Here is a 27081-nt window from a genome sequence, read left to right as displayed (position 1 = left end):
TACCCCGACAGTATCGCCACGGAGTACGGTGCGATAGCACGTGTGTACGACGCCTGCTCCGAATAAATAGTGTAGGTACACGTCTACCTCGCTGCATGTATGCGTGTGTCTGTATGTGTGTGTGTGTATGTATATATGCGCGCGCGCGCGTATGCGTGTGTGTGAGTTGAAGTTAAATAAAAATAACATTATTATATGTATATCAAATTTAGTTCCATAAGAATATATAGGATTCATCTTCGTTTTCCTCGCGTTAGTCGCGATCGTTCCTCGCCGCTCGTTATATCTCTACCATTGTACAAAGCGAAAAAAAAAAACAAATAACGTTAAGATAACAATCACGACGGTACACGTAGCTTGGTTCTTCCTAACTCAACACAGCGTAACAATTCGACGACGGTAATTACGTTAAGGCGATTTGATTTCTCGGACTTCTCAAGGCATGATCGATACTCCGATGCCCTGACATTTTGTCCCATTGAACGCTCGCGTCCCCTTGTCTTCATTCATTTCGTGCTTCTCCAACAATTTCTACTATCAATCTCCGATGATGGCTGGTCGTGGCAACGGAGTAATCGAAATCATGAACGACTACGGTTTCTACAACTACGAAGAAGCTAGGAGATCGCTCCCGTGTCTGGTTGCAGTGTTCCGGCTTCGTAGTGAACTTGCGCGCGCGTGAACCGATGTCGAAGGCTCGTCGCGAGACAATCGGACACGAGGAGATCTCGTCCCAGTGGGGCTTCGGTTTCAATAAAAAGTACCGCGTTTCCCAATTACGGGGATGTACATATATATATATTTCCTGAAAATATAATCGAGAGCGGGCGGGGAAAGGAGAAACACGGCAGTTTTTATCGTCGTTTATCCCTGGATTCCAAAACGGTCGACGGTTCCTATGAAAATTTTCTTTTGTTCGCGGTTAAATTCGATCGTAGGGGGTGGGGGTGGGGTTGATATATATTTTTTTGTTCGTTACAGGAACGGTATGTGTTCTCGTTCCGGGGGTGATGGGCGGGGATGATCGTGTGTGGCGAGGGTGGTTGACTGTTGTATACGCTGGACCCGATGATCCCGATCTCGGTCCGTTATTCTCCCCGTCTTCTAGCTGGATTTTTTGTTTCGATCGACCGGTACGCGCCCTAAAGATCCCCCCCCTTTACATCAGCTTCATCTTGGCGCATTCTGGGCAGATGATGTCCTCGTTGTCGGTGATGAAACCACGGCCGACCAGCGAGGTTTTACAGCCAGCGCAGATGAAGCAGTCGTTATGCCAATGCCTGTCCTCGAAAGAGATGAAGCGAGTGCCGCCAATGCCTGTGAACAGAATCGAACCAGTTTTCATCTATGTTCTCCTTTCAGCACCAATAGTGATAATACAGTCGAATGGTGTTTACCAGTGATCGGTTTGGAGCACGCGGTGCATCGCTTTGCGAACAGCTCGCCGAAGCAGTCGGCGCAGTACGGTTTGTCGTCGCGGGAGGTGAATCGCTGGCCAGCCAGTGAATTGTTGCAGTTGCTGCAGGTGAAGCAGTCCCTGTGCCACGGCTCGTTCTTATACGTCACGCCACCGCTAGTGATGATCTGCAACGCGATAGATTGCCTTTACATATATTCGATTCAGTTTACGATCCCGTGTAACACTCAATAATTGTTTATTGTTAACCCTTTAGCTACGACGTAGAGGGACTTTCCGCAGAGCTGTACCGCAATGTTTGATTCTTTCTATTGTGCATTTAGCCACGTTTGAAAGTAAATAATGTACATGATTTTCAACGAAATATAAACAAGTCAGCCACTATAGTGTGGGATGTAAAAGAGTGTCTGTATACATATAATTGTATATTATTCGAGTTGAAGTTGTTGCGTCGCGTATACAGTTTTTAGAAATACCGTTATAGTCATTTTACCACATGGTACATTTAAAAGCACTGTAAAAGTGTCAGTCAACATCTTACCTCGCATTGAATCCTATAATAGTACCATTCAAAAGTGTCACTTAGAGGAAAGCCACTACAAGTAACTAAAATGTTAAGCTCTACTTCCGTAATATCGACACAGGCGAAACGGAGGTATAGTTACCTTGTTACACTTGACGCATCGGGTAGCGAACTTGTCCTCGTAGCAACCGGCGCAGTAGATCTCCTGTTCGCGCGGGATGAAGCTCTTCGTACCGATCGGATTCTTGCAGACCACGCAGCAGAAGCACTTCTCGTGCCACTGTCTGGTCTTGTACTCCATCTTCTTCGTACCTGAAAAAATCGTGCGACAAATTCAATCGAGACGTCTATCGATTTTTAGCAGCCGTGTCTTTTCATTCGAATAGCCATCCGCAATCCTAGCTCGACCGTTGTTATTATTATTTCACCGAGTTCCGGATAATTTCACGAGGGGGTGGTCCGCTAGCCACGCGCTAAGGGGTTGTACATTTCAGTGCCTAGAGTCTAGACGATCGCGTGAGGCGCCTGACACAAGCTGCGGTGCTCGCGTGTCTGCTGGCACATCCGATTTGCACCGGCTGCAATACCCAGAGAATGAATTTTCCGGCAGCTCGGTACTTCGAGGAAAAGTAATCTGCCAGCGGAACGATTCGAGCTCGTATCGTCCCGCCAATTGTTATCTTACGTTTCTACGTTAAACACTTTTCGGGAGAAAATGTCGATACTCCATCGTTTCGTTTCAAATGGAAGAATCGATCGATGAATTTGGTTGGAATACCGATCCAACTTTTGCAGCGGCGTGTTTGCTCGAGACGGCCTAGAAAGTTCACAGGCAGTTGCAAAAAGTCGCGCGAAACCGGAAGATCAACAGTGCAGATACGTGTCATCTTCCGCGATGCGGTTTTAAAAGTTTCGCAGAACTTTCTAGTCACAGCTGCTAATAACCTACATGTGCAACGCGGCTGAATGCATCAACGTCGATCGTGGTGTAAAAAAAGGAAAACTATTTACCGTGCTTGAGTATAATGGCCCTTCTAGAGTCAGAAGATCGCTCGAAATGCGTGACCCGTTTCCTCTATAATTCGTATCCGATTGACCCTTTTCCCCCGCAAAAAAATAATGCCCACGATCGATGGAAAGAAAAGCTCGACGACCCTACGATAGTTCCGTTTGATCGATCGGTGCTCGTGATCTCGCGATCGACGAAATTACCGTGGAGCGAGAAGCAGACCCGCTTATTGGCCCACCTATAATTGGTCGGTGAACGCGACCGATCGTTTACTCCCACGCGATTTCAGCTATTTTTTTTTTTTTTTTTTCGATCATCCCGGTGTGCCATTTCTATATGGAAACTGAGATTAGTCACGAGGAGCATGGAAGCCGCGTTTATGGTCACGAAGTAACCCGACGTGTGCCCGCGTACTCGTTCTATTAGCGTTCGTTGCTTCTCCAATGTACACACACATCTGTCTCGGAGTATTGTATTCGGTAACGGAATGATTCAATTCCATTCGACAGAACTGGAGGTCTAAGTGTATACTTCGACGATGTCTTGTTCGTTTATTTATCTTCTTAAGGACTTCACGATCGCGTCCAATCGATTACGATCGAAAGGCCACTCGTTTAACGTAATCGAGAAATCGTCGATGTCCAATCCAGCCGGTTCTCGACGGGACACCGTTCAAAGACGATCAAAGAGAATCCTCGGCTGGTGGGCGTCCAGGCATTTCTCTCGCTCATTAACTTCCCTGTCTTTCGCGAGCTCTCTCTTTCTCGCCGCGCGCCAAGGGCAAGCCAAATTAACAACGACTCGCTATTCCGAAAGGTGATCTAATAGGGCCTAAACAGCCGCAAAGAAATAATCGGGCATCGAAGATGTTCCATGAGTCACGGACACGAAGAGAACACCTTCTTTTCGACGCCTACAGGCTTACGGTTCTTTGAATTTCAATAATTCCTCTCGCGTCGGTATTCGCGGGAGCGATGATCGAACTTTTTCCAAAATTTCCACGAACCCTACCGTGACGCAGCAGGCTTAACCCCTTGGGTACATTTGACGTCTGAGACACGTCATTCACTTTTTTCCCTTAAGAGCGGATAACGTGTCTAAGACGTCAAACCAAAAATTAAACTTTTAGGTACATTTGACATCTGAGATACGTCATTTTTTTTTTTTATTGATCAATTTCATTCATCAATAAAAATATCACACTCTGCATAATTATTAGTAATTGTTTTTTTTTATAAATTGAATTTATTTCATTTAGTTTTATTTTGTTGTTATTAATTTATTTTTGTTTTGCAATTCTAATTAGTTGAAGACATCTTAATACTACATATGTCACCAATATTTTAGAAATAAATACATTCTTACGTAAAATGTACTGCCTTTACATACTACTCCAAGCAACCAAAAATTATTTCCGTTCCACATGCAAATATTTTCTCAAATAAATCCGTACCCAAGGGGTTAATGACGGAACCGGGGATAAAGATAAAGCACTGCTCGTGTGCACGAAGGATCGTCGTATCGAACATCTGCTACCGTTGGACGTCAACACAACGGAAGGCTTTATCGTCGCCGCGAGATTTGATAAATGAACATCGTCGTTGTCCGACGGTTTCCGATCAATCACCCATTACAAATTGCGTATCTGCCGTTCGTAATGGGTGTATCGATAAATTATTATTACAATATACCAACGGCTTAGGTAAGAGACGAAAGATATGTGTAAACCGGTCCAAAGTACAGAACAACTAACGCTCGTTAGGTATTCAGCCGAAAGGATGCAGATTTTCATAATTTGCACGGTAATAGAATGTACCTCTGAGAGTTCCCCGTACCGATTTCCGATCGTGTCACGCGGTTTGCGACGGGGTAACGAGAGAAAAATTCGCAAGGATCAACGAGGTTGTAGGTGGATCTCGATCCCGTGTCAGGGTAGCCTAGATTCCAGTGGCCCTCGGAGGAAAGGAGCTGATCGTGGTTTTCGTGCTCGATTCTTCGTGGTCCACGCATCGTGACTCAGGAGGAGGCACGTGACGTCAGTTCGTCCGAGCAATAGCTCCGTATATGTATAAAGTCGGATGGTCCAAGGCCGACGATGTGGTAATCTCTCGCATTATGCGTCGCCGGCTTAACGCGCCTCGCCACCGTTCGAGACAACCGTGAAAAATCGCGTGCCAGTTCGCTTCGATGTATCCAGGGATTCCATTCGGCGATTTTAATAACACAACCAGTGACACGGTTCTCAATCACTTTCAACAGTTGGTCTCGTTGCATCGAACTAGACGTATTTCCTCGAACACGTGGCTCTCGATAAGAGCGCAACCGATCACGGTTTCGACGAACGACCGAGCATTCTCGGAAGATGACTAGGTAACAGAGAGGTCAAAGATCGCGTGGTCGGGGGAATCATCGTTAACGCGATCGTTTCGAATTTTACGACGCCTCGGAATCGTCGAACTGACGTTAATCCCCCCTGGAAACAGCGATCCTCTATCGACCACGGTCTAAATATAATTTCACGAGTTGCGAAACGAGCGATTCTCCAGTTTCGCGATCCACAGGGAAACGTGTCGGGAGGAATATCTGCGGGGAAAAAAAACGGAGCTTTGGATCCGATTGGTTACCGTGTTTCTTCGAGGAGGGTTGTTAGTTATTACGCAACAGGCGAATATAGATCGTCCTAATAGCGTCCGGTCCTTCTTTAAATCGTCGCCGATTGCACAATCGCGTTCGAATGTTACGTAAATATATTCCTTCCAGTCGGGTCGCGCCCATTCTACGTTTCGATTCGGGACACTGTTGTCTTCTTCAAAATTTCAATCACGCGACAAATTAACGATCGTACGCTTTCGACGATCGAATATGACTAACGTCTACTCGGACAATCGATAGCTTTTAAATTCCATCAATTTGCAACGCATCGACCGATGCAAGTGATCGAACGAGATTACGTGGCGATAAGAAAGCGAATCGATCGATATTAAATGGATCGCACGTGGCATCGCGAGTATTTATAGGATATGTCCGTATGTGGCATTCGGTTTTTAAATCGTTCTCGATCTGCTGCCGCGGAGCGTCGATTTCCCGAGTGCCCTTCCCCGAGAATTTGGCGAAATTCCTCGGCTCTGGTACACATTTTTATATAAAAGAAACGGCGAGTGACATCATTATTGAATCTTACCGCAGCGAATTCCAGGCTGTTTCGCAACGACCGATGACAAACATTGCCTGCACACGGTTACTCGGAGTACTCGAGAGGGTTTCATTAGGGAAATTTAAATTGCCAATTATCCGCAAACAGTTCGAAGCTAACACGCTGCCGGAAAGTGTTTCCGCGGCGACGGGAACTCTGAAGTCAAGGAAAACGGATTACTCGAAGATTGAAACGGCTCGACGCCTGTTGCAATCGGAGCCGGAAGTATCGACGCTTTACCAGTGTTTGTATCACCGATCAAGCTCGCGGCTACATTAATCATAAACGTCTGGACACGGAAATTATCATAGAAACTCGTTGGTTCGGTTGTCTTTCGCGTCCCCTAGATCCCTATCTCTTCGCGAATGGCTACGCTGATTCCGGGATCCTATCCTCGATCATCTTAACCCTTTCGTTTCCAGAAAAAGCTGTCAAATGGCAACACAAAAGAGAAACGTCACTAGACGGTCTCAAAATGTTAAAATATTCTTGAGAATCATTTGCATGTCATCTAATATACACACAAATATAAGAAAATATTACTCTGGTGATTTTTAAATAATTTTGAAATGAAAGGGTTCAAAAATACCCCCTGGACCGTATCGAAAGGAGGCCGTGCCCAGCGTTATTTACAATTTCCAATTAGGTTTCCCATTTCACGAAGGCCACGGATAATTAACGAGTTCGCTAGCCAGGTGCACCGAGGACAATTGAGCCGCGTCGCGGCGGTGGCCGTGCTCGTGTTTCCAGATAAGGTCGCGGCGGTTCCATTCGGGTTCCTTCCTTCTGTCTATTACATGGGCCTTTCTCTCTCGCATCGCCGGTTTTTAATCAGGCTAGCTTTATCGACAACGGCCGGTTGTTACGCTGCGCGTCGACCCACGATCGGCGTGCCGACGACGACCTTAGGAAAACTTTGAGAAACGGGACCATATCCGCCGCCCCCGCGGCCAGTCCTCGCCGGTTTCACAACTCGTCCTCCGGAAACGGTCGGGAATGTCGAACGGAACAAGCTTCCTTCGATCGATAGGAATTTTTTTTTAAGTAAAATCAGATCCGAGCTTTCTTATTGCGATCGTAGTAGGTAAATACACGAGGCGATGGGAATTTGCGCGGGAAAATCGTCACCTGGATCGGCCTTTTTCGGGTCTCCCAACATGCAATCCTTGCCGAGACAGCAACGAAACTTAGGATCACCCTCCATCGGGAACATGCTGAATATCGCGACATCTTCGTCCTTCTCCTTCGCCCTCTTTATCCTCTCCTCGCCCACGGTCTTGGTCTGCAGGTGAAGCTTGGTGGACAGCCGTTCGCTGAGCGTGTCGGTGGCCATTATTCCGTGTTGTCTAAGTCTCTCTTTAAATCACCGTCGGTACAACAAACACAGGGGATTGCCGTGGGTTAGCTGTTGGAGAACCAGACCAGATTTTCTCACTCTCGATTCGCGATCGACACTGTCTCGAACGAACCAGCCAGGAGACGGAACAGGCGAGTTTCTTCTACGTCCATCGCGAGGACAGAGTCATGTTCAGTCATATAGATATACAGACTACCCTAGATGCTAATTGAAACTCTGTCCTCGCGGTGAGTTATTCTTTTGAATATTCTAACGTGATCAATATTCACTTCGTGGTTCTTAGAGAGAATCGTAGCCGAATCGAGATGAGAGAAAACCTGACGAACCTACCACGGGCTGATGTGTCGGTGACTCGCGCGCGCTGTCGCGACGAAAACACGACGAAAACACGGCGAAACAGACGTGGTACGAAATCAGGGGAATCGTGCGATTGGCCCGGAGTCTTGCGAGCCACTGAAGGCACCGAAGCCAGCCACACACACCGCTCTCGCTGGAGTCCTACCGTGGACGCCACGAGCACGCGCAACGTGCTCTTCTACTTCGCCGATAAGTTCGAGCCTTCCCGCTCTTCGGCCAGACACCACTCCACCATCCTGGATCTCATCCACGAATATTTATGTACATATATACATGTACATATACATATACGTCGATTCATGCACGGTCTTCCGTCCAGCGGATCGTTCTGTTCCCTTTCTCACCTAGATCCGTGCTCGACTTCCCCTTCTTTCGATGGAAGTTTAAAATCCAGATAGGTGTCGAGTTCGTTTGAAGTTTCACGTTCGATGTATTCACATCACCAGATTAATAGAGACGTCGAGGATTATCTCCCGTAGTCATCAGTTTATCTCACGCAATTGCAAAGGTAATTCCATTTGTCGCGTGACGCGAGTCGGTCTGTATCTGATCGATCAGTTGCTCCGACGATTATCTCACATAATCCTCGGATGATTAACAGAAACGTTAGAATTCATAGGTTATTCGAATCCTCGAGGTTTGCATACGAGCGAGAAGATTTATCGAGACGTGTTTGCGATACCTTTCTGATTTATAGATCGACCTTGAAAAGAAAGATACTGAACGAATCATGGCAAACGGCGTCGCTCACGCGATATAACCGATGCATTTAAATTGCATCCTCGACGACAGAGGACATTTTCCAGCCAATAGAGACCGTTCGATCTAAAGTGTATCAACGGGAATGATATAGACGCGGTTTCGACCTTCGAAAGAAAATCGAACGAATTTCAATTTTTCCCAAGGATGCACACGACCATGATATCGCAATAATGGCACGAAGCTGTCGAAGAATGCTACGTAAAGCTTCCGTAGAAAGGTCAGAAAGTAAATCGAAGATCGGAATAATCGCGATGCGATCGCGGCGAAGTCGGACACACGTTCCATAGGTCGATCCGTATACGGACACGCGGCTGGCACCGAAGTCATTCTCACGGACGATTCCTCCGGTAATTCTGTCCCTATCAGCCGCTCTTTATCCGTCTAACGGGGGAACATTAAAGATTTAACGAGAACACCCACGCGCCGTCGAAGCGAAATATCATGTCCGTCAGAGACACACACGAAAGTCTTCTCACCGCGAAATCGATGATCTATGGCCACCCGACTCGCTTTCACCGATCGCGTTGAAAATATTTCAGCTGGTACGATTCGTTCGACGCGACGTTCACGGGATTCGGCCGCTAGATAAATTCGCTTCAACTCGGCGATCGTACTTGACCGAATTACTCGCGACGTGCCTTTCCGCGGAAGTAGACGCCCTCGAGCGGACAGCCCTGCTTCTTTAAGAAATCCAACCTTTCGATGCTCGAACTTACGTTATTTCGATGAAAAATATTTACGTCTGGATTCAGTTACGACCATGCTAGATTCGGAGTAGGGTCGCAGATGTGAATCACGCGATAAATAATTCGTGGTAGATTCGAAAAAGTTTGCGAGGGGACGAACGGGAGAGTTGTCTCGAGTTTGTTATGCGAGTGGTTCAGAATCGAAAATGATCGCCAGGGGGTAATTGCTCGACGACACTTTCCAGCCCCCCAGATCCTTCCAACTCGACGCTCGCGTTACATTCTCAAGTTCGTTCGGAACATCGACGATAAACGTTTACGATCCCACGCGTACGCGAAACTTTTATGAAGCTCCGTCTACGCTCTATAGCACAACAGTGTTATATAACAAATTGTTATATAACCTTGCTATATATGACATGTTTTTATAACCTTTTGGACAGGTTTGTAAAGAAGTTCGTATAACATTTCGCATCTTATTAGTAACGATGGCGTGAAACGTTGAGAATGTAATTCCGGCGTTTTTTAATTCTCGCTGTAAAGCTGTGTCTACGCTATGTAACATAACATAACATAACATGACACATGGATAACGCACAATTTGCTGTAAAATACGAAAAATGTTATACAACATTTTTCTTTCTGTTTTCCTGGCAAATTTTATAACTCCGCTATAATAACGTGTTATGCTATATGTATAGTGTAGACGCAGCACAAGATTGCGCACGGGGGAGTACGTAAGAGTGTCGGGGCATCGTAAACTCGTATCTTATCGTGCTCGCGAACGATCTCCGGTCGTTGACTGCCCTTCTCTCATCTCCCTGCTTCTTTCGAGATGGTTCCAGATCTTTAGAAATTCGTCGATTCGCGTCTGCAAGCTTCTACCGAACCGCTATTCGATTCACGGTTTAGAGACGTAGGAGTTCGTCGGGTCTGTCCTTTTCGAAACGTGTCGCGATAATTGGCCCCGGTCTGGAGCGAGAGCCTTGACTCGGTTGCCTTAATAAGAAGCGCCGAATGCGAGATCTATAGACGGTCTCCCCAGATTTGGGATCGTGAATCATTGTTCGGGGTTCGTTGGCGATCGGAAACAGGTGGTTCCGAGACCTATCTTAACGCTCGTGTGGGCTAATGAGATATTTAATACTTTGACTGCCACGTCATCCGAATATGGATGACACGTACATTGCAAACAGGCTGAATTATTTAAATACCATTACCAAATATTGCGTAAAATTAATATTGCAGTATAATGTAAAACAAGACCGACAGCTTCTATTAAATTCAAACGGATATATTTGCGAGGATTTATGACTTGAAGAAGGAAATAAAGCGTGTCTGGCTACGTACGACCCTTTTCACTGCGCAAATCAACGTGTTAAAGAGCGATGTCCGTTTCGTAAATTGTGTTCACATCATTTTGTACACCCCCTAATCTTATGTCGTTGGTTCGTTAAGGTTGCAGATGGCTATACTGAGATTCCAAAACGAGAGTAGAATGGGACAGGTTGCTTACCAGCACGGAAGATCTCGCCGCATCCATCGCAACGGCTGGCGAACTGGGCGTCGTAACAGTTGCCGCAGTAGATCTTGTCTACCTTGCTACCGAACTGTTTGTCCACCAAGGACACTCTGCACCTGTTGCAGAGGAAGCAGGCCTCGTGCCAATGCTTGTCCTTGTACGACAGATCCTGAAAACGAGAAACGAATTATACAGCCTCTGTCCGCCAAAAGAATAGATCTCGAAGAATCGAAACGTAAAAAGAAAAATGAAAAGAAAAAAAGAACACATTGGGACTGAACGACATCAAGGTTTGCGTGGACGTTTGCCGTGCCTAGAGTAATATTGACACACTGACAAGGTTTTTCTCGAGAGTCGAGGAAACGTTAACGAGGTCTCGGTCGCGTTAAGGAAACGCTGAACGATCGAGATCGAGGCAAACACGAGAGGATTCTTCGCCATCGCGCGCCGCTCGTTCAAGCATAATGAAAATACGCGTTCGACGACCAAAATATCCGCCGCGGTATTTACAAATCTTACTTCGAAATCGTAAACATTGGTCGAATCGATTAGACGTTTGAGCATGCATCGAGAATCGCGATCCACGAGTTTCCATTTCTGGAACGATTATAATCGCGAACTCGACCTCTAAGACAAGCTCGTGCGTCGTTCCATCGAGGAAAAGGAACGCGAATCCTTGGATCCGAAGCGTCGCAACAATTTCATTCGTGGACGCCGGATTCGGTCATGGAAACTTCCGAAAAAGAAAAAGGAGAATAACCACGCCTCGTGGCTGGTATTCGGCTGATTTCTGCGCGGCCACGGTGGAAGTAGGAGGAACGGGAATGGCGAACCCGCGGGCCGACAAACGGAAATAAGCTCTCGAAGCCGATATGGCCGGCAGCACCTGCATCATCGTTTCTATTTCTAGGAATGAGTAAGTCAACGCCCATGTGCCTTGCTCGCGTATCGCCACCTCGTCCCGTGATTATACACGAACCGATAATTACCGATTCGCACGCGAAACACGAGAAACTCTTTCCTGAAAAAGGAACATTGCAACGTATGACGTATATATTTCCGAAACAACGGCGGCGTGCCGAGAGACTTCGACGATTGTGTTTGGTACACGGCGGTGATACGGACTCGAATTTCAGGGAAAACCTAGTCCCATCCTGATTTTACACTATTGGACTGCATCCAAAGTTGCACGTCGCGTTTCTCGGCCGGTCTATCTAGAGGAGACAGTCTGTACAGAGGATGTATCCCCACGAGCAAACTCGGCTTTTGCTAGGGGAAAAAGTGGTGTAAGAGGAGGGCCTCCTACCAGGTGGTAAATTGATTTTAGGTACTGAAATAAATGTTAAATCGGATGTTAATTTTGCATAAATTTCAGTAATTCGCAATACCAAGTGGTAGGAGCATGGTAGAAGGTCCCTTCCTCTGTCACTTTTTCCCCCTAGTGGAAGCCGAGTTTGCTCGTGAGTGTACAAGAACGAGGCAGGAGATAGAACGTATCGAGGGAAAACGGGAAAATCTTTGGGCAAACGAGGTCGTTGAGTCAATCAGTTTTATCGCTAATTGATCGACAGATATCGTGGAATAATCGACAAGGACGCGTACCTTCGAGTCGATACCGATGATTTTGTTGCACTCCTCGCAGCCATTCGCGAAAACGCTCTCGTAGCACGTGATGCAGTACGGATGTTCGTCCCTGAGCACGTAACGCTGCCCGGTCAGAGACTCGTCGCACTGCCAGCAACAGAAATGGCCGCTGTGCCAGTCCTTGTTCATCGCCTTCGTGTACTCGCCACTGAAAATCAACTGGAAAACCAAAGAAAATAAAAAAACGTGTCGAGTTTAGGGAGAATTTTTCACGCGTGCACGAGTTCTCTGAAAACTCTGTTGCGGTTAGACCCGATCCACTGGATTAGTTACAGTTTGATCGTTAACACGAGGTGACGACAATAGCATAACACTATCGAGAAACGGGATAATCAGCAACGATTCTCAGCAACGTCCCCGGAGTTAGAACGCGAGCACACACACGATAGCGATACGAAAAGTTTGTTTTTTTTTTTTTTTTTTTTGTGGTAACGCTCCTCTCACAGCATCGTATACATGTACGATTGTTCATTTCCGTTTCACGAATCCTTCCCAAATCACGAACGCGAAATAGCTCCTCGCAATCTCTCTCGTCTAACTGTTTCTTTTTACGTGCTGTATACAGTGTCTCGCGTTTTCGATGTTCGTAGATAGATTCTTTGGCTGGTAAATATGTACCTTGGATGAGTGCTGTTGTATGTGCTGGCTGAGTATTTCTTGTAAGGGAGCATATATATATATATATATATATATATATATTTATAAGAAAAATATATTCATGTAATGGTGAGGCATGTATCGCGTGAATCTTAGCTCCTGTGAGAGAATAGCGTCGAACAAATAGGGCGAGAGGCAGCTCCGCCACCCTCTGGATCCATCGTAATCGCGGACAGAGTTAGATATTCCCTAAAACCCCTTCGATCGTCCGATAAACTTCGATCTAGTCACGGTGGGTGGAGATTCGAATGAGACACGACCGGATGCTCGTAAATCCATGGAAACGGGAGACGTTCGCCGCGGGGAGCCGTGTCGACATTTTTGTGTCGCGAAAAACGAAAAGGAGAGGAAAAAGGACGAAACGGATCGAACGGTAGCGTGGCAACGAGAAGACTTTTGCTTCTTCGGGGAATGTAGGTCGCGTCGCGAAAGCAAATACCGTTCCCCCGGCTGGGGATAGCTTGTTTTCGTCTTGCGAAACATCGATTCCGAACGGTTTCAAGTGAATACACCCAAGAATATCCGAAATCCTAGATATATGGTAATAACCTAATGGTAATAAACCCATTACTACTCCCGTGTGTTTTAACCCCCTGAAGAGACCATTCGAAACAACTGAACGGTTAAACCACGTTTATCCATCGGTGTCCATCGTGGTCCAACGATCACGACGATGCCGATCTCACACGCTGCCAGGCGGAAATCGCGATCCTTCGGGTGGCCGAGCAAGCTCGAAAAACGGGGGGTTGTTAGCGATCGCAAACGGAAAGCTCGTGGATCGACGAGAAAAAAAATCGGGATATCCCCCCCCCCTCCCCGTTCGCCCGATATTCCCGGCACATCTGCAGCCAGCACATACTCTTCGATGGCGTGATGGTTGTTCTGCGTGCTGTCGACCTCGGTGATCGTGACCTCGGCGTTCTGATCGTGGCTCTCCCTGCGCTTGGTCGTCTTCTTCACTTTGCGAACCTTGCGCTCGGTGGTCGTGTACACTACACTGTCTACGTCCGCCATTCTCGGTTTCGTGTGGTCGGTTTAGGTGTTTCTCTCGCGGGTCTGTATCGTCTGCTGCTCACCGGACCGATCTCGATCGCGATCTGATATAATACTCTGATGGTATCCGTCCACGGGGAAGAAACGAGGATAGAGAGGAGTGGCCAGGGGATCCGGGAACCGGTGGGTCGCGTGTCTTCCCGTCCAGGAGATGAAAAGAACACGCTCGAGAGAACAGGAGTAACAGGAGTGAGCGAGAAGATACGGTGGTTCTCGTGGTCGCTATGGAAATGGGATGAAACCGGAGCGGCGTCTCTGGTCAGAGTGGAGTGTTCCGTGTTACCCAGCAGCTTTCGAGCTTGCGAACTGACTGAAATCTAGGATCGGCCCGCTCCGGGCGTCATCATATCGGGACGCTATTTTCGGCGTCCCGACGACTCCAGAAACGCGCCGCACCGCGCGTCCTCCGCCACCCTCTTCGCTCGCCCCGCTCGTCTCGGTGGCCCTCTCTTCCGCCTCCTTCCCCCAACAGCGTTTTCTTCTCCTTCCACGAGAATTCTCGATGCAGTGTGCCGGGTGCAACTTTTCTACGACACCCCTCTTTCTCTCTCGAACGGACGACGGTGTGTCGTCCGCCACTCCTTTCCTCCTGGTCACCGATGGTTGCCTTCTCGTTAGCGGTTCTCGAACGGCGCGGGCGACAGGTTACAGGACACCGGAGGGGAGCGGAAGATCGCGCACGGAAATCCATCCTTCTCTCCGGTTTCCCCCCTCCTGTTTCTTGAGACGTTTGTTTTTCTCTTTTCTTCTTGAATGTTCCTTTTTCCTTTTCTTTTTTTTTTTTTTTTCTCTTCCCTCGCCACTTCTGGGAGGAAGATATTTCTGGACCCTGACGTAGCGCCTCCCCTCTAGCGCGAGACGAGAAGCAGTGTCGACTCGTGATTCGCGGATTCCAGAGGCGAGATCGTTTCGACTGTTACCGGATAGTCGGGGATCGTTTGAGCTTTCCGTTTGCGATCGGATCGGTTCGACGGATCCTTGATCGATGGAAGGATCGTCGAACCTCGCGAAAATCAATCAAAACTGGATTGTTTACTGGTTCAGAACTTACCAGGTATCATGCATAATTATGGAATCGAAAGCTTGCGGTCTAAAATGCGGGAACCGAGGGCACGAGAGCTCCACGGTATTTCAGTCGACCTTAATCGACGCGAATAATTCGCATTGTCCGAACGGCTGGCAGAGAATAGGAGCAGTAAACATTGTTCGTGGACTAACGCGAAGAAGCGTAAACGCGGATCGTTTATGGTTCGTCGAGGTCGTAGGAGTCTAAATCCGAGATCTCGAGAACGAAAACGCGGTTCTTTTCAGTCAAAGAAATCGCGAGTAAAATGGATTTGGGAAGAAGGTTGGAACCGAAGGGACGTGCACGATCAAAGGCGTTTGTCACGGATCGAGCGGTTTCCTGAAACGTCGACCGTCAGAGCGACGACGCCTTGATCGCGTGCCAAACAGGTGGTTCCTGGTTGGCGGGAAGGGGGTGTTGTATCCGCCGCGAAAAATAGAGAAGAAATCCCCGGTGTAATTGGGTCGGAATGTTTCACACATCACCAATACCTTCGTCCACCCACGTAACCACCCGTCATCCTTCTCGCGATACTAATCATTCTTCGGGCAGGGAATAAATTCGACGAATTGTTTTGCAGGGAGAACGGTACGATTTGGCGAACACAGGCGAAAATAAACCTAAGTCCTCGTAGTCACGATTATTATTCGTCTCTTCGCGTGGATCCGCGAGTGATTAATAGTCCACGCGGATATGACTGTGCCGGTTAAAACGAAAACAAAACGTAATCCCGATGAATTTTCCGAAAAATTTATACCAGCTGAATAATCAGGATTTCACGGTGAATATCGCCTCCCCCTCATCATCGTCGCTGGAATGCTTCAGGAACGCCGTTGCGTGTTATAAATAGGCTGGAAAATGAAAATCGTCCGTGACAGGTCGTAATCGCCCACGCGAACCGGAGAATCGCATCGGGTGGTAACATAATATCGACGAAGGGGTCCGGAAGAGGCGCGATACGTCCGATTAAAAATACAACGTCTGAGAAAAAATCGGGTCGACCAAAAAAGCGGGATACCGGCCGCCGCGGCTGGATCTTTCGACGATACCCAGTGGTATAGGATCGATTTTCGGCCGACCACCTTCATGATTCAGTTCTGTGAGGAATCCAATCGATGATCGATATCCGTCACGATGTTTCTACATCTGTTTAAATTAATTATTACCATCATTTCGCGATGCAATCATCTTCTACGGAAATTAAAATTTTATCATTCGACAGGAAGTACGAAGAACTTTCGACGACAGATATAAGTGAATTTTTTAAGCGTGTACTATAGAAACTGTGAGGTGTCGAACAGTCTAAAAATCCCATTGGGTCATCGATTGAAAAAAATAAATCGCAACTCCACGCCATTGCACCAAGGAAAATCCTCTCAAAGTGTCCCCTCTCGCGTAAACGTCGAGACTCGAGAGCCGCGATATATACGTATATTATTTGCAGACCGGCATGAGATTGATATTTTGGGAGACCCCACGCGAGCCACACGGCACCAATAAACGCCACGGATCGCAGGAGAGTGTTTCGTGCGAACATCGGGCCGGATTTTCTTGCCCCGTCGCGGCTAGCAATTTTTCTTTTTTGCCACGACGACAACCACGACGGTGTGAAAGCTTTCCAACAATTGTTTCCCAACGTGTTTGGAAATAACAATTCGCGGCGAACCGTGCCCATTCGACCGCGCCTGGTCCCACCCTCGACAGCCAGCCAGATAACGTTTTCTGCTCGCGAGACCCGAAAGTTTTTATCGCGGCGCGCGAGTCGCAATAAAACTCGGCGTTGATTCGATAAAACGAACGAGGTGAGATTCGATACCGAGCGTCTGTCGAGTATAATTCGGTGAACCACAGCATCGTTGGTATCCTGGTCGAGAACCATTCGTCGTCGCTTCGCGAGCACGTAAATTTGACGAATGATGACCGCAGGAATCTTGCATTGCCAGGCCCCGAGAGCTTTGTGAGTATGTATTACACGAACGAATGTTTAAAGACATATTTTAGTACATCTAACACACGAAACAGAGGGAGAACACATTGATATGTTATTGACAATTGGATGAAAAATCGAAATCGACGAAGTTCTAGCTTTCCCTGGGGAAGTGCTGATCGAAAAAGTGAACATGAAATTGTTAGCATTGAAATATCGATAGCATACTTGTTTCGCGTGAAATTAATAAACCAGGGTTCGAATTCCGCGAGGGACACAAAATTACTCTTCTAATTTATCTATGAAACCTCACAAAATACTTGGGGCGATTACCAATCTATATCTCACAATATCTTCTAGCAGAAATAATTACACGATTAATACTGGTAATGTGTTACTAACACCTAATGGTTCAGTAGAGTGATTGTAAGTGAATACATGGGAAAGAGTGTGTGCTCGGAGAGAGACGGGGAGGACCTTCATTGGCCGCTACATCATTTACCCAGAATGCTTTGTTTCGATCGGGATCCGGGATCGAGTACTCAATCGGTCGTTTTCCTGCACTCACATCCTCTGCATCCCAATAATCGGTGTCCTCCTCGAACGACGAGGACACCGGTATCCTCCTGTTCTCGTTCGAGTCCCACGGATCGGGGGAGTCAGTGGTCGTTAGGATGTCCCGGATTTTCTCGTAATCCTCGATCTCCGCCTCCTCGAAGCTCGATATTTTCAGCAATCTCGCAGTATCATCCTTTGGCCCGACCACGGAGGCGGTCGCGTTAGTCACCGAGAAAGCATCCGGTGACTCGTTGTCGTCGGCCTTGTCCCTGGAGGCGGATCCGAATCTTCTATTCTTGAAGGTCCTTCGGTTGAACCGATCCCGGGACATCAGATCTCGCCGGCTCTCGGACAGTCCAAGAACGGAGCTCTCCGGCTCCGTGCGCATCTCGACGCTGGGCAGTGTCTCCTCGAAGCTGGTCTGCACCTGCACGGACACACTTTTGCGACTCTCGGACCTGGACATCGCTGGACTGCCTAACGGCGAGGTGTTGGTCGACTCGTCCCTGAACAATCGGCTCGCCTGAACGGAGATATCGGACTTCCGTCTCTCTGGTTCACGGTGTTTCTTCGATCGTCTCGCGGTCAAGTTTTCCGCCGATTTGCTCACCTCTGACGTCTTTGATTTCAGCCTCGTGGGCTTTCTCACGATCGTGCTGGAGGACTTTGTCGTCCTCTTCCGCTGGCTTGGACCTCTCGAGACTTCTGTAGGAACATCTGTCGGGACGAGTTTCTCCGTACGATTCAGAGTCTGATCCTCTTTAATCGTCCCGGTGTTGATCGATTGTTCGGTCGATACTTCGATCGCCATCGACCGTTGGTTCTTCGCGGCGTCGGGTGACCTTGAGTTTGATTTCCTGACGATCTTCTTGGGAAGCCTTGTGTTCTCGCGACCGTCGGATTCGTCCCTCGAGGACCCTCCCTCGGAGGGACTTTTGTATCGTTTTATCATGGGGATCGATTCGAAGGACGACATGGTGGGTGCCTCGTTTCCAGAGTCGTTGTCGAACGACGTGCCCACGTCGCTCGATGCCCCGGAGCTCGAATACGGTTCGTCCAGGTTGAACGGGATCGGTGTTGGTATTCTGACATATTGATCCGGTTCCGGTGTCGGCACGGACAACGGTCGATCCCGCGAACTGTTTTCGATTCGTAGATTTTTCGCCTCATCCTCGTAGAACGTCTCCTGCTGGTATCCACTTTCGTCGTTTCCCTCTATTCCCAGCTGACCTTGGTCAGCATCATCTCCAGATTCACATGTCTCGACCAAATAATTGAAATCCGGACTCAATCTCGAGTCCGGCGTCAACCTGGAGCCGAGAAGAAAATCCGTTGGCCCGTAGTCCGACAGGGCACCGTAGTCGAAGTTTTTATCGTGCGAGCGTAACTCGGCTCTTATTCGTAGACTGTACTCGTGCAAGTTCTCCAGCTTGTGCTTGGCGCCGCGGGGTAGGTTCACGTCGCCCGAATGGCTGTAGCTGCAAATCGAGTCGTGGGTACTCATATTATCGTTCATCCGTTCGTGATACGATAGACACGGGGTGGTCGGCTGATTGATCGTGATCATCACGCCATCGGAGACGTGTCTGAGGCACGAGAGCAGCTCCAGCACGCCGACGCAGCCTATCAGCACGGACAGCATCAAACCCATCTCGATCGGATGATATACTCTAAGCGATTCTACCAAACGGTCATTGCAAAATCCTACAGGTCATCGAGAATTATCTCTACCTACACGATCACTATTCTGTCGAATCACGAATTTTACCCACACGTATCATTCTATTTTACGACTCTTCCACGATACGGGCTCAAGAATCAAGCGTATGGATCCAGTGGTATCAGTTGAGAAACATAGGCCTTGCACCCCACGACGTCGAAGAACGAAGGAAACCTGGGCGGTCCACGAGGTCGATCCATTAGGTGTGTCTATGTCCTCTCGGAGAATCCGTCGGCGTCCGCGGTGTCACCTGGGCGATATCCTCTAACGTGCTGACGTCACTCGTATAAGGAAGAGAGCGAAGACAGAGAGACAGAGATAGACAGAGATAGAGAGAACGGGAGTTAAACACGATCCTAGAGGGGGGCACCCACCACCCACGCGCGTCCACTTCTCCACGGTAGCCGACAACGTTAAGCACGGTCGAAGGTGTTCTCTCGCGGTGCCCTGACACCAAGCTCCTCTCGACAAAAGGGAGACGCGATAGATCCTGGTACGAGGTAACGTCGGAGGCGGCGTCGGCGGCCCGCGGGCGATCACGCGATGATTATCGGCTTATCCATGCGGCCGGATGGCGGCCAGAGAACTGTTTTATTTTCCGCGGGCAAACCGTTCGGACACCGGGGCAAACTGGTGGCCGTTCGGCTCGTTATGTCGACGTAACAGGCGACTTCGACTCGAGCCCGCGGTCCACGAGAGCGGCTAAGGCTAAAGTTAGCTCGAATGTCCCTGGACGCGAATCCCTGTCCTTAATGCCCCGCGCGCGTACACGTCGCGATCGATCACCAACGGGTCCACGGGATAATTAACGCGTCCCCGATTTGGCAATCGCCGCCCTGTGCCGATTATTGGCTCGTCGATTGATACCGTAGATCGACGCCTCGCCCTAATGACCCGATCATTGAACGGTCCCCGTTCACGATCGTGTTTTCGTTCGACGGACGCCTGAAGACGCGTGGGCGTTTCGATATTTCCACGTCGCCAGTGACAAGAATGATCTTTGGCAGCTCTAGTCGGGATCGTTTCGCGATACGAAACGGTACACCTCTTGGCAGTTTCTCGGGGAAACGTTCGGCGCATGCCGCGATATTCATGGCCCACGAATTTTTATCGATGAATTTGGAAATTCTGCTGGTTCAGTTTGTCGCAAAGATTGCGTGTTTTGATTCGAAGCGAACACGAACCGATGTGCTTCGGAGATTCCGCGATGTTTTCCGTGGCCGAGATGGCCGGCCGAATTTCTGGCGTCACTCGAACGATTTTATTTCGGTTACCTCATCGGTTACGAATCAACGTGTAAGGGGGGGCCCGATTTTCGATACACGTTTTGCGCGCGGTACGTCTCTGGCGCGTTTCCAAAGAGATATCGAGACGGCCAGTGTGCGTTCGGCTTATCGAACTCTCGATGCTCTATATTTGCCGCGATGGTAACACGGTTCGATTGTTCTTTCGGACAAACAGACTCGGTTCTCATTTAAATCAGTATCCCATGGAATTACGTATAACGACAGGCGCTATGAGAAAAATGGGAAAACATTTTCCTATGGAAAGATAGAGTATCCAACCGCGTCCTCGCTGAAGCAACAACAGGGAAATTTTGCTAATGTTCCAGGTTTCTTTTCCTTCAAACCGAAAAAAGACAACTATTTTTCTGATTATGCTGCTTCAGTGTATACAAAACATTTCTATAAGTTGATGTTTGTTGGAAATGTTTTAAAACAAATAGCAATTGAATGCAACAAAAAGATCCTTGTTGTTGCTTCAGTGTAGACGTAGCTTTATATTTCCATTTGATCGTGTAAATCTTCGGATAATTCATTGTTCGAATTCGTACGCTTCCGGTTCGACGAAACAGGAGGCATTGTTCGGGTTACGGGAGCCTCTTTTATTCTCGGAGGAGCGTGAAACGTGTATCGAATCCGCGTAGCAGAGCTTTGCCCTCTTTCGCTTCCATTCAGCGTTCAAATCGCCAGCCGCGGCCGATCGGTTCAGGGCCGCGGCTAATTTTCGTCGAGTTTCGCGAAATCCCGAATTGGACGACCAGTTCTGGAAGCCGGGGCGTTACTGAATGAACCGGCTGCTCGAGGTACACGCGTAAGTTGTCCTCTCTCGGGGAAGGAATATACCCCGCGAAAACGGACGGTGCACGCGAATGGAACGCCGGCTGCGTAATCTTCGGCCGGACCACTTGGTCCGCAACCGTTGCCGAAAATAAACGTATCGTCGACGACCTATCGGGCCGACGCGAGCAGAAATAAATCGCGCGGCAGTGTCCGTCTCGGTTCTGGCTGAATCGTGGACAACGACCATTCGAGTACACAACTCCAGGCCAATATTATCGTGATCGAAAGAAGGGCACCAGTTGATCCTCTCTGCCCCGTTCGATCGATATATAAACCACCGGTTAAAAGTATGGGACCAGGTCTGATAATTAAAGAAAGAGAAAAATATAATTATTCTACAAAGATTTCGTAAAAGTGATGATGTGAATGATTCTGTAATTTTTATTATATTGTAACAGAATAATATGTTATTGTTCCATATACTCTGGTCCCATACTTTTGGCCGATAATGTATCATTCTTAAGAAACTACGGTTCGCTGCGTCAGCTTTCGAATATCGTTGTATGATCCAGCCAATTCTCTAAATGTTCGTCCCCCCTACAACGGTGTATTATCGAATACAATGTTGCGTGACCAGCGATTCCCCCGTTGGTCTCGAGCTACCGTGTTCCCACGTCCTGACAAAGTTGCACTGTACCAGTCACGGAACCGTTCGATGCAGTATCCCAGAATTAATTTCTCGTTTATAACCGTTCGTTTGGCAACCGGTGCCAAGCCTGGACCTTGACCTCTTCCGCGTGGATCACCCAGGACCCGCCAGTACCACAGCGGCGTTCCCGCGAAAGTCAAGAACGATCGATGGGCCGTGAAAGAAAAAGAAACAAAAGCAACGGCAGACGACGAATATACCTATATCGGTCCGAGTAAATAGCCGTAGAAGGCGCGACATTACCACGGCCGGTCGGTCGGCGAAAGGGTCGAAATTAGTAGTCGGCCGACCCGTTTGCCACGAAATCCGGTTCCTCTGGAGGGAAACGGAACAATGCCAATGTTATTTCGGTCGATGATCGAACCACCGTGTGTGCCACGGTCGGAGAAAAGCGTGCCACCGGATCTCAGGCTAAGCCACCCGTTTCGCGAGCACGACCGAATTAGATCGACGGAAACTTTGCAGCCGTTTCTGACGAACGTAGGACGACCTTCCCTTTCGTTTCCTCGACGTCGTTCCGTTTGGTACCAGGTGGATCACTGTCTTTGTAATCTTTCGATCGTGTTTCTAGACGAAAACGAGTCCTAGCAAGCTCACCGACCGTCTGAGTCGAACGTTTCGCGATATTGGTCGTGTCTGTCGCTGAACTTCCGTGACTACTTTCGTCCATGTTTGTTCGATTCATGAAACGGAATATGGCGTTACGGTCCTCTCAAGAAAATCGTAATTTATTCGAACACCTGTCCCCTGTCCGTGAACGATGCAATCAATTTTCGAATCGCTCGATCCAGATCGCGTAGACGAGGTTCGACGGAGAGGCAAAAGTGTCAGCCACCCGGAAGCGGTCAAGAGCAAAGACCTAGGCAGAACGCGTGGCTCGCGAGCCACGCAACCCTTCCTTCACGTGACTTTCTTTGTTGACCGCGACGCGTTCGACTGCTTCCTTAATTATTTTTGCCGGGTCGAGCCACACGGCTCCGGTGACCCGAATTCGCCCCATTCATCTTCGTGTCGCAAGACGAAAACCCTGGCTATTTTTGAGAATCGATTTTTGTACGTGTTGTCGCTCGTGTCGTCTTTTAAACATTCGTACAAAGAACACCGAAGCGGGCCGATAGATTTCGTGGAATCCATAGGAACTGTAGAATTTTGGCTCGATTGTTGTTTCGTTTGGCTTCCTCAAATATTCATAGTTATTCGCAGTGTTTCTTGTTGACGACGATAAATCATCGTCGAGAACGAGGAGACGATAAATTATCCGGACTCTTGTGAGTTCGTTTGTCACCTCAGAGTTTCGAATTTGATCGCGTTTTCCGGAAGTTGGCGATCGAATATCGGAAAACCGACTGGAAAATGTGTTTTTTTTTGTTTTTTTTTTCATGAATTCAGCGGAGCCTACAGACCTCGGCGATCTACGATCTGCCCAAGGAGACTAGACCGAAAGCTACGGGAGCGTGTGGGCGACACGACAGGTCGGGAGCACAGGCCAAACAGTCGATTTTTGCGCAGCAGGGACACGGTGGCACGTGAACCGCGACGCGACCGAAATAGACAAACGCGGCCAGAATTTTACGACGGCGACCACGCGCTATAACGGCCGGTTGCGTCACCGTTACGCCATGCTTTTCTATAAAGACCGTTTGTTTCCCGTCCGGAGGCTCAGACCGTATTCCGAGATGATAGACAGGAGAGCTCGTGGCGCGTATCCCCCTCGTTCTACTCCTAAAGATGTCTCGTTTCTCTCTTCGCGCGATATTTACGAGTCTGGTAACGCTCCATTTGGATTCTTTACGAGAATTAAACGATAGTTCGTCTACGAGCGGATGGTAGAAGCGGATCATAAATCTGAGACGATCGCGGAGATAGGAATGCGTGTACGTTGGATGTTCTTGTACTTTATTGTCGGTACAGAGTAAAAGAGGATAGTCGAGTTGTCGATGACAGAAAATTCAGGTTCAGGTGGGGGGGTCGAATCGTGATATCCATGAGGTGTGTTGTGGCTCGTGGTGTGGCACACTTCACTTACCCGAAACTCGAGGCCACCTTTTGTCGTGGCGTGAAAAATCGGGGAACGTTCGAGGGGACGATTGATCTCGTTCGTTGGGATGATCTGAACAAAAATCGACCGGAACTCGCGATGAGAATCGGATGAAGAACCGCCGTCTCGACTCCGGTTCAGGGAAGAGAAACGAACGGGTTCCACGATTATTCTCCCGGTTCGCCGGGCTTTCGTTCGCCTCCAATTGACTGACTCTAATAAAAGACGGGGAACGATTCTCGGTGTCTGGACAGACCGTCGTGATCGTGGTGGGAGCTTCGACAAGAAATCAAAATAGATTACACACAGAGCGGGGCCGCCGGAGGCACGATTAAACGGCCGGTTTCCGGTTGGAAGAAAACCAATTCCGAGACGCGTTACACGAACGTGGAACGCGCCTAACAAACGACGGCAGCTGATGTTACGCAGCTTCTCGAGTTAGCCGCGTTCCGAACCGGTACAAATCGTTTGGGCGTGAATTCCTCGCAATGCCCGGCCATGGAAACACCGTCGAACAATTCGATACTGGTCGTATACCGATACGATCGCGAATGGAAACTCTGCTGGCCTATGCTTCTTGTATAAAGTCATCCACGATCATACTAACAACAGACCATCTCTACTCTTTTCTCGCTTTCAGAACACAGACTCGATTAGTAGAATTTGCACTTAATTGGAACGAGATTGACATTTTCGCACCTAACATAAATAAATTTAGGTCTGAATTACACTGTTTTCTCTGATAGGGTAGCATAGTTATCATTATTATTACGTTAAGTACCAATGTATTGTTTATATCTATTTGAATTCTATTCTTATAATTGTTATATCTCACTATACTTCATTTGATGATTTGTTGTATCAGTGTGCTGTAAATTATATATTATATATATCCAGTAACAAAGATGTCCGGAAAGTTATAGTTCTAAACGCGTGGGAAGACGAAAATCAACAGGCTTTACTACGTATTGTTACAAATTCGTTCAATAAAGAGAATACAATCCATCGAGCAATTACTCAATAAACCCATCTATACACATTTCAGAAGACAAATGTAGAAGACCGCAAGCCAAATGGAGTGTAACCCACTGCTGTGAGTAATGTTTAAAAGTGTATCGATGACTAGATAAACTTATTAGTCATCGTAACGCAAGCATAAGAGGACCGTAAGTTTGGGCCAAAATCCTCGGTTATTCGCAGTTTTTGCAACATAATTCGCATTGCGCAGTCGAAACGCGATGACGATGAGACGCGTGTATGATCCACTCGATTCCTATTTCCGTCCATCTAAATAAAGCCGAAAGCGGCCCAGTTCCCGCGGAACGGAGCGTCGGACAACGCCGTCGCGATCGCGCGACACTCAATATCATTATGCTCCAGATATTTTCAGAGCGGTGGAATTGTTTACGATTATCCGCGACGGTTGTAAACTGTCCCGAGAGATTTATCATTCACCGCCTAGAGTATGGATCGGAACAGCCAGTCGGAAAATCGGTAAGTTCGAACGAATGGAAAATCTTCGTTAGCTCCGACGTGAATTTATTCGCGCCGGCTATCACATCAACGATGTCTCGTAAACTTACGAGCCAGTGAAACGACCGTGGCTGGCACGTACCGGGATTTATGCGCACCTTGACAGCCGTACGAACATTTGGGTCGCCTGGCGATTTTACGTTTTCTTAATGCGATCGCAATGCCTTGCCCGCGATAAAAATGTCCACAAGGACTACGTTGTTTTGTTGCCGTAAATAGAATAATAAGTATCCTGTGTATATTGTTCTCAGAGTAAGAAACAACATGTACCTATAAACAAGCGTTGTTAAAATGTTGTAGAAACAAACAATATGTCGTTTGCTCGAATCGAGCGCTCATCTGGTTCCCGCGTTGTAATTTGAAGAGAATTCCGAGTATCGAAAGGTACGATCGAGCACGGACAAAATCCGCCGTCGATAAAGAAGGTTTCAGTAGATACAGTCGTTTCCGCGCAGGCAGGAGCGGCAGTAGATTACGGGCTTGCTAACGTCGGACGGTAAACTGTCTTGCCAAGACTGACTCAATCTACTTTCGCGTGGTCTCAAAAGGTATATTTTTTTCCACTGTTTCTAGTTTATATTTTAATTTATGTAACGTTGAGAAACGTCGCTGACACGTTCGAACTATATTTCACGGGCCTTTTTACGATCAGTTCATAAGAATTAGACGACGGAAAAGGAAAAATGGAACGAAGAAGGTACTGACCTCGTCGCAAGCCGCGCACCTGGCCTTCAGTTGTTCAGCGTAATGCCTCTCGCAGAACAGGGTATCGTCGTGAACACAGTACGCAAGATCGACCAGAAGTTCCTTGCACTCCGTGCACCGGAAGCAGGATGGGTGATAAAGAACGCCGATTTTACTCGCGGACACGGCAAGACTGCCGTATTTAAGGGGCGCGTGGCACTCGCCGCAATCCTACGAAGAAACCAAACACGTTCTTATTCGCACGAAAAACATTTCAGCAGTAAGTTAATATTCGGTTTATCCTCTAGCATTAATAATTACACTCGTCACAGGACTTACGAGATCCCTTTCGAGCACTTCCTGTACGTTTCCAATGTCTAACGCGATCTCGTTCCTCGCCGCCATGAAGTCGTCAGCACTGCTGGCGTGTTTCGGGTTCAGGTGTCGGCAATAGGCTCTGGCTAAGTCCTGCTTAGGCAGCTGGATCGCCAATTGTCGGTCCCTGTAACGTTCGCCGGGCGTGCCCAACCTGGGAACTGAGATCTCCGGCAGCATGGAGAAGTACTCTTCCACCTGTAACAGGAAAATCGTGCTTGATGGTCA

The 27081-nt window shown here is 48.0% G+C and overlaps 1 protein-coding gene across 6 annotated transcripts in view; it reads right to left on the bottom strand.

The window, feature by feature from the left end:
• Positions 1-238: 238 nt before the first annotated feature.
• The window catches only part of LOC107194476 (four and a half LIM domains protein 2), a 76713-nt gene continuing 49870 nt past the window's right edge, over positions 239-27081 (bottom strand). For 2 of the 6 annotated variants that reach the window (XM_015584108.1, XM_015584105.1), the window contains exons 4-10: positions 26818-27051; positions 26500-26709; positions 12429-12629; positions 10821-10995; positions 2083-2252; positions 1398-1584; positions 239-1317 (exon numbers count right to left, since the gene is read on the bottom strand). In XM_015584108.1, coding sequence (XP_015439594.1) covers positions 1160-1317; positions 1398-1584; positions 2083-2252; positions 10821-10995; positions 12429-12629; positions 26500-26709; positions 26818-27051 — 1335 coding nt within the window. In that variant the 3' untranslated portion in view covers positions 239-1159. Of the gene's footprint in view, positions 1318-1397; positions 1585-2082; positions 2253-7270; positions 7533-10820; positions 10996-12428; positions 12630-13986; positions 14521-17675; positions 19474-26499; positions 26710-26817; positions 27052-27081 lie in introns of those variants that run through there. The other 4 variants (XM_015584106.1, XM_015584107.1, XM_015584110.1 and 1 more) reach the window with 4 other exon arrangements.

This window comes from Dufourea novaeangliae, unplaced genomic scaffold (genome assembly GCF_001272555.1).
Source record: "Dufourea novaeangliae isolate 0120121106 unplaced genomic scaffold, ASM127255v1 scaffold47, whole genome shotgun sequence".
Lineage (NCBI taxonomy): Eukaryota > Metazoa > Arthropoda > Insecta > Hymenoptera > Halictidae > Dufourea > Dufourea novaeangliae.
The sequence above is the reverse complement of the archived record's forward strand: the minus strand, read 5'-3'. Positions and strand labels throughout refer to the sequence as shown.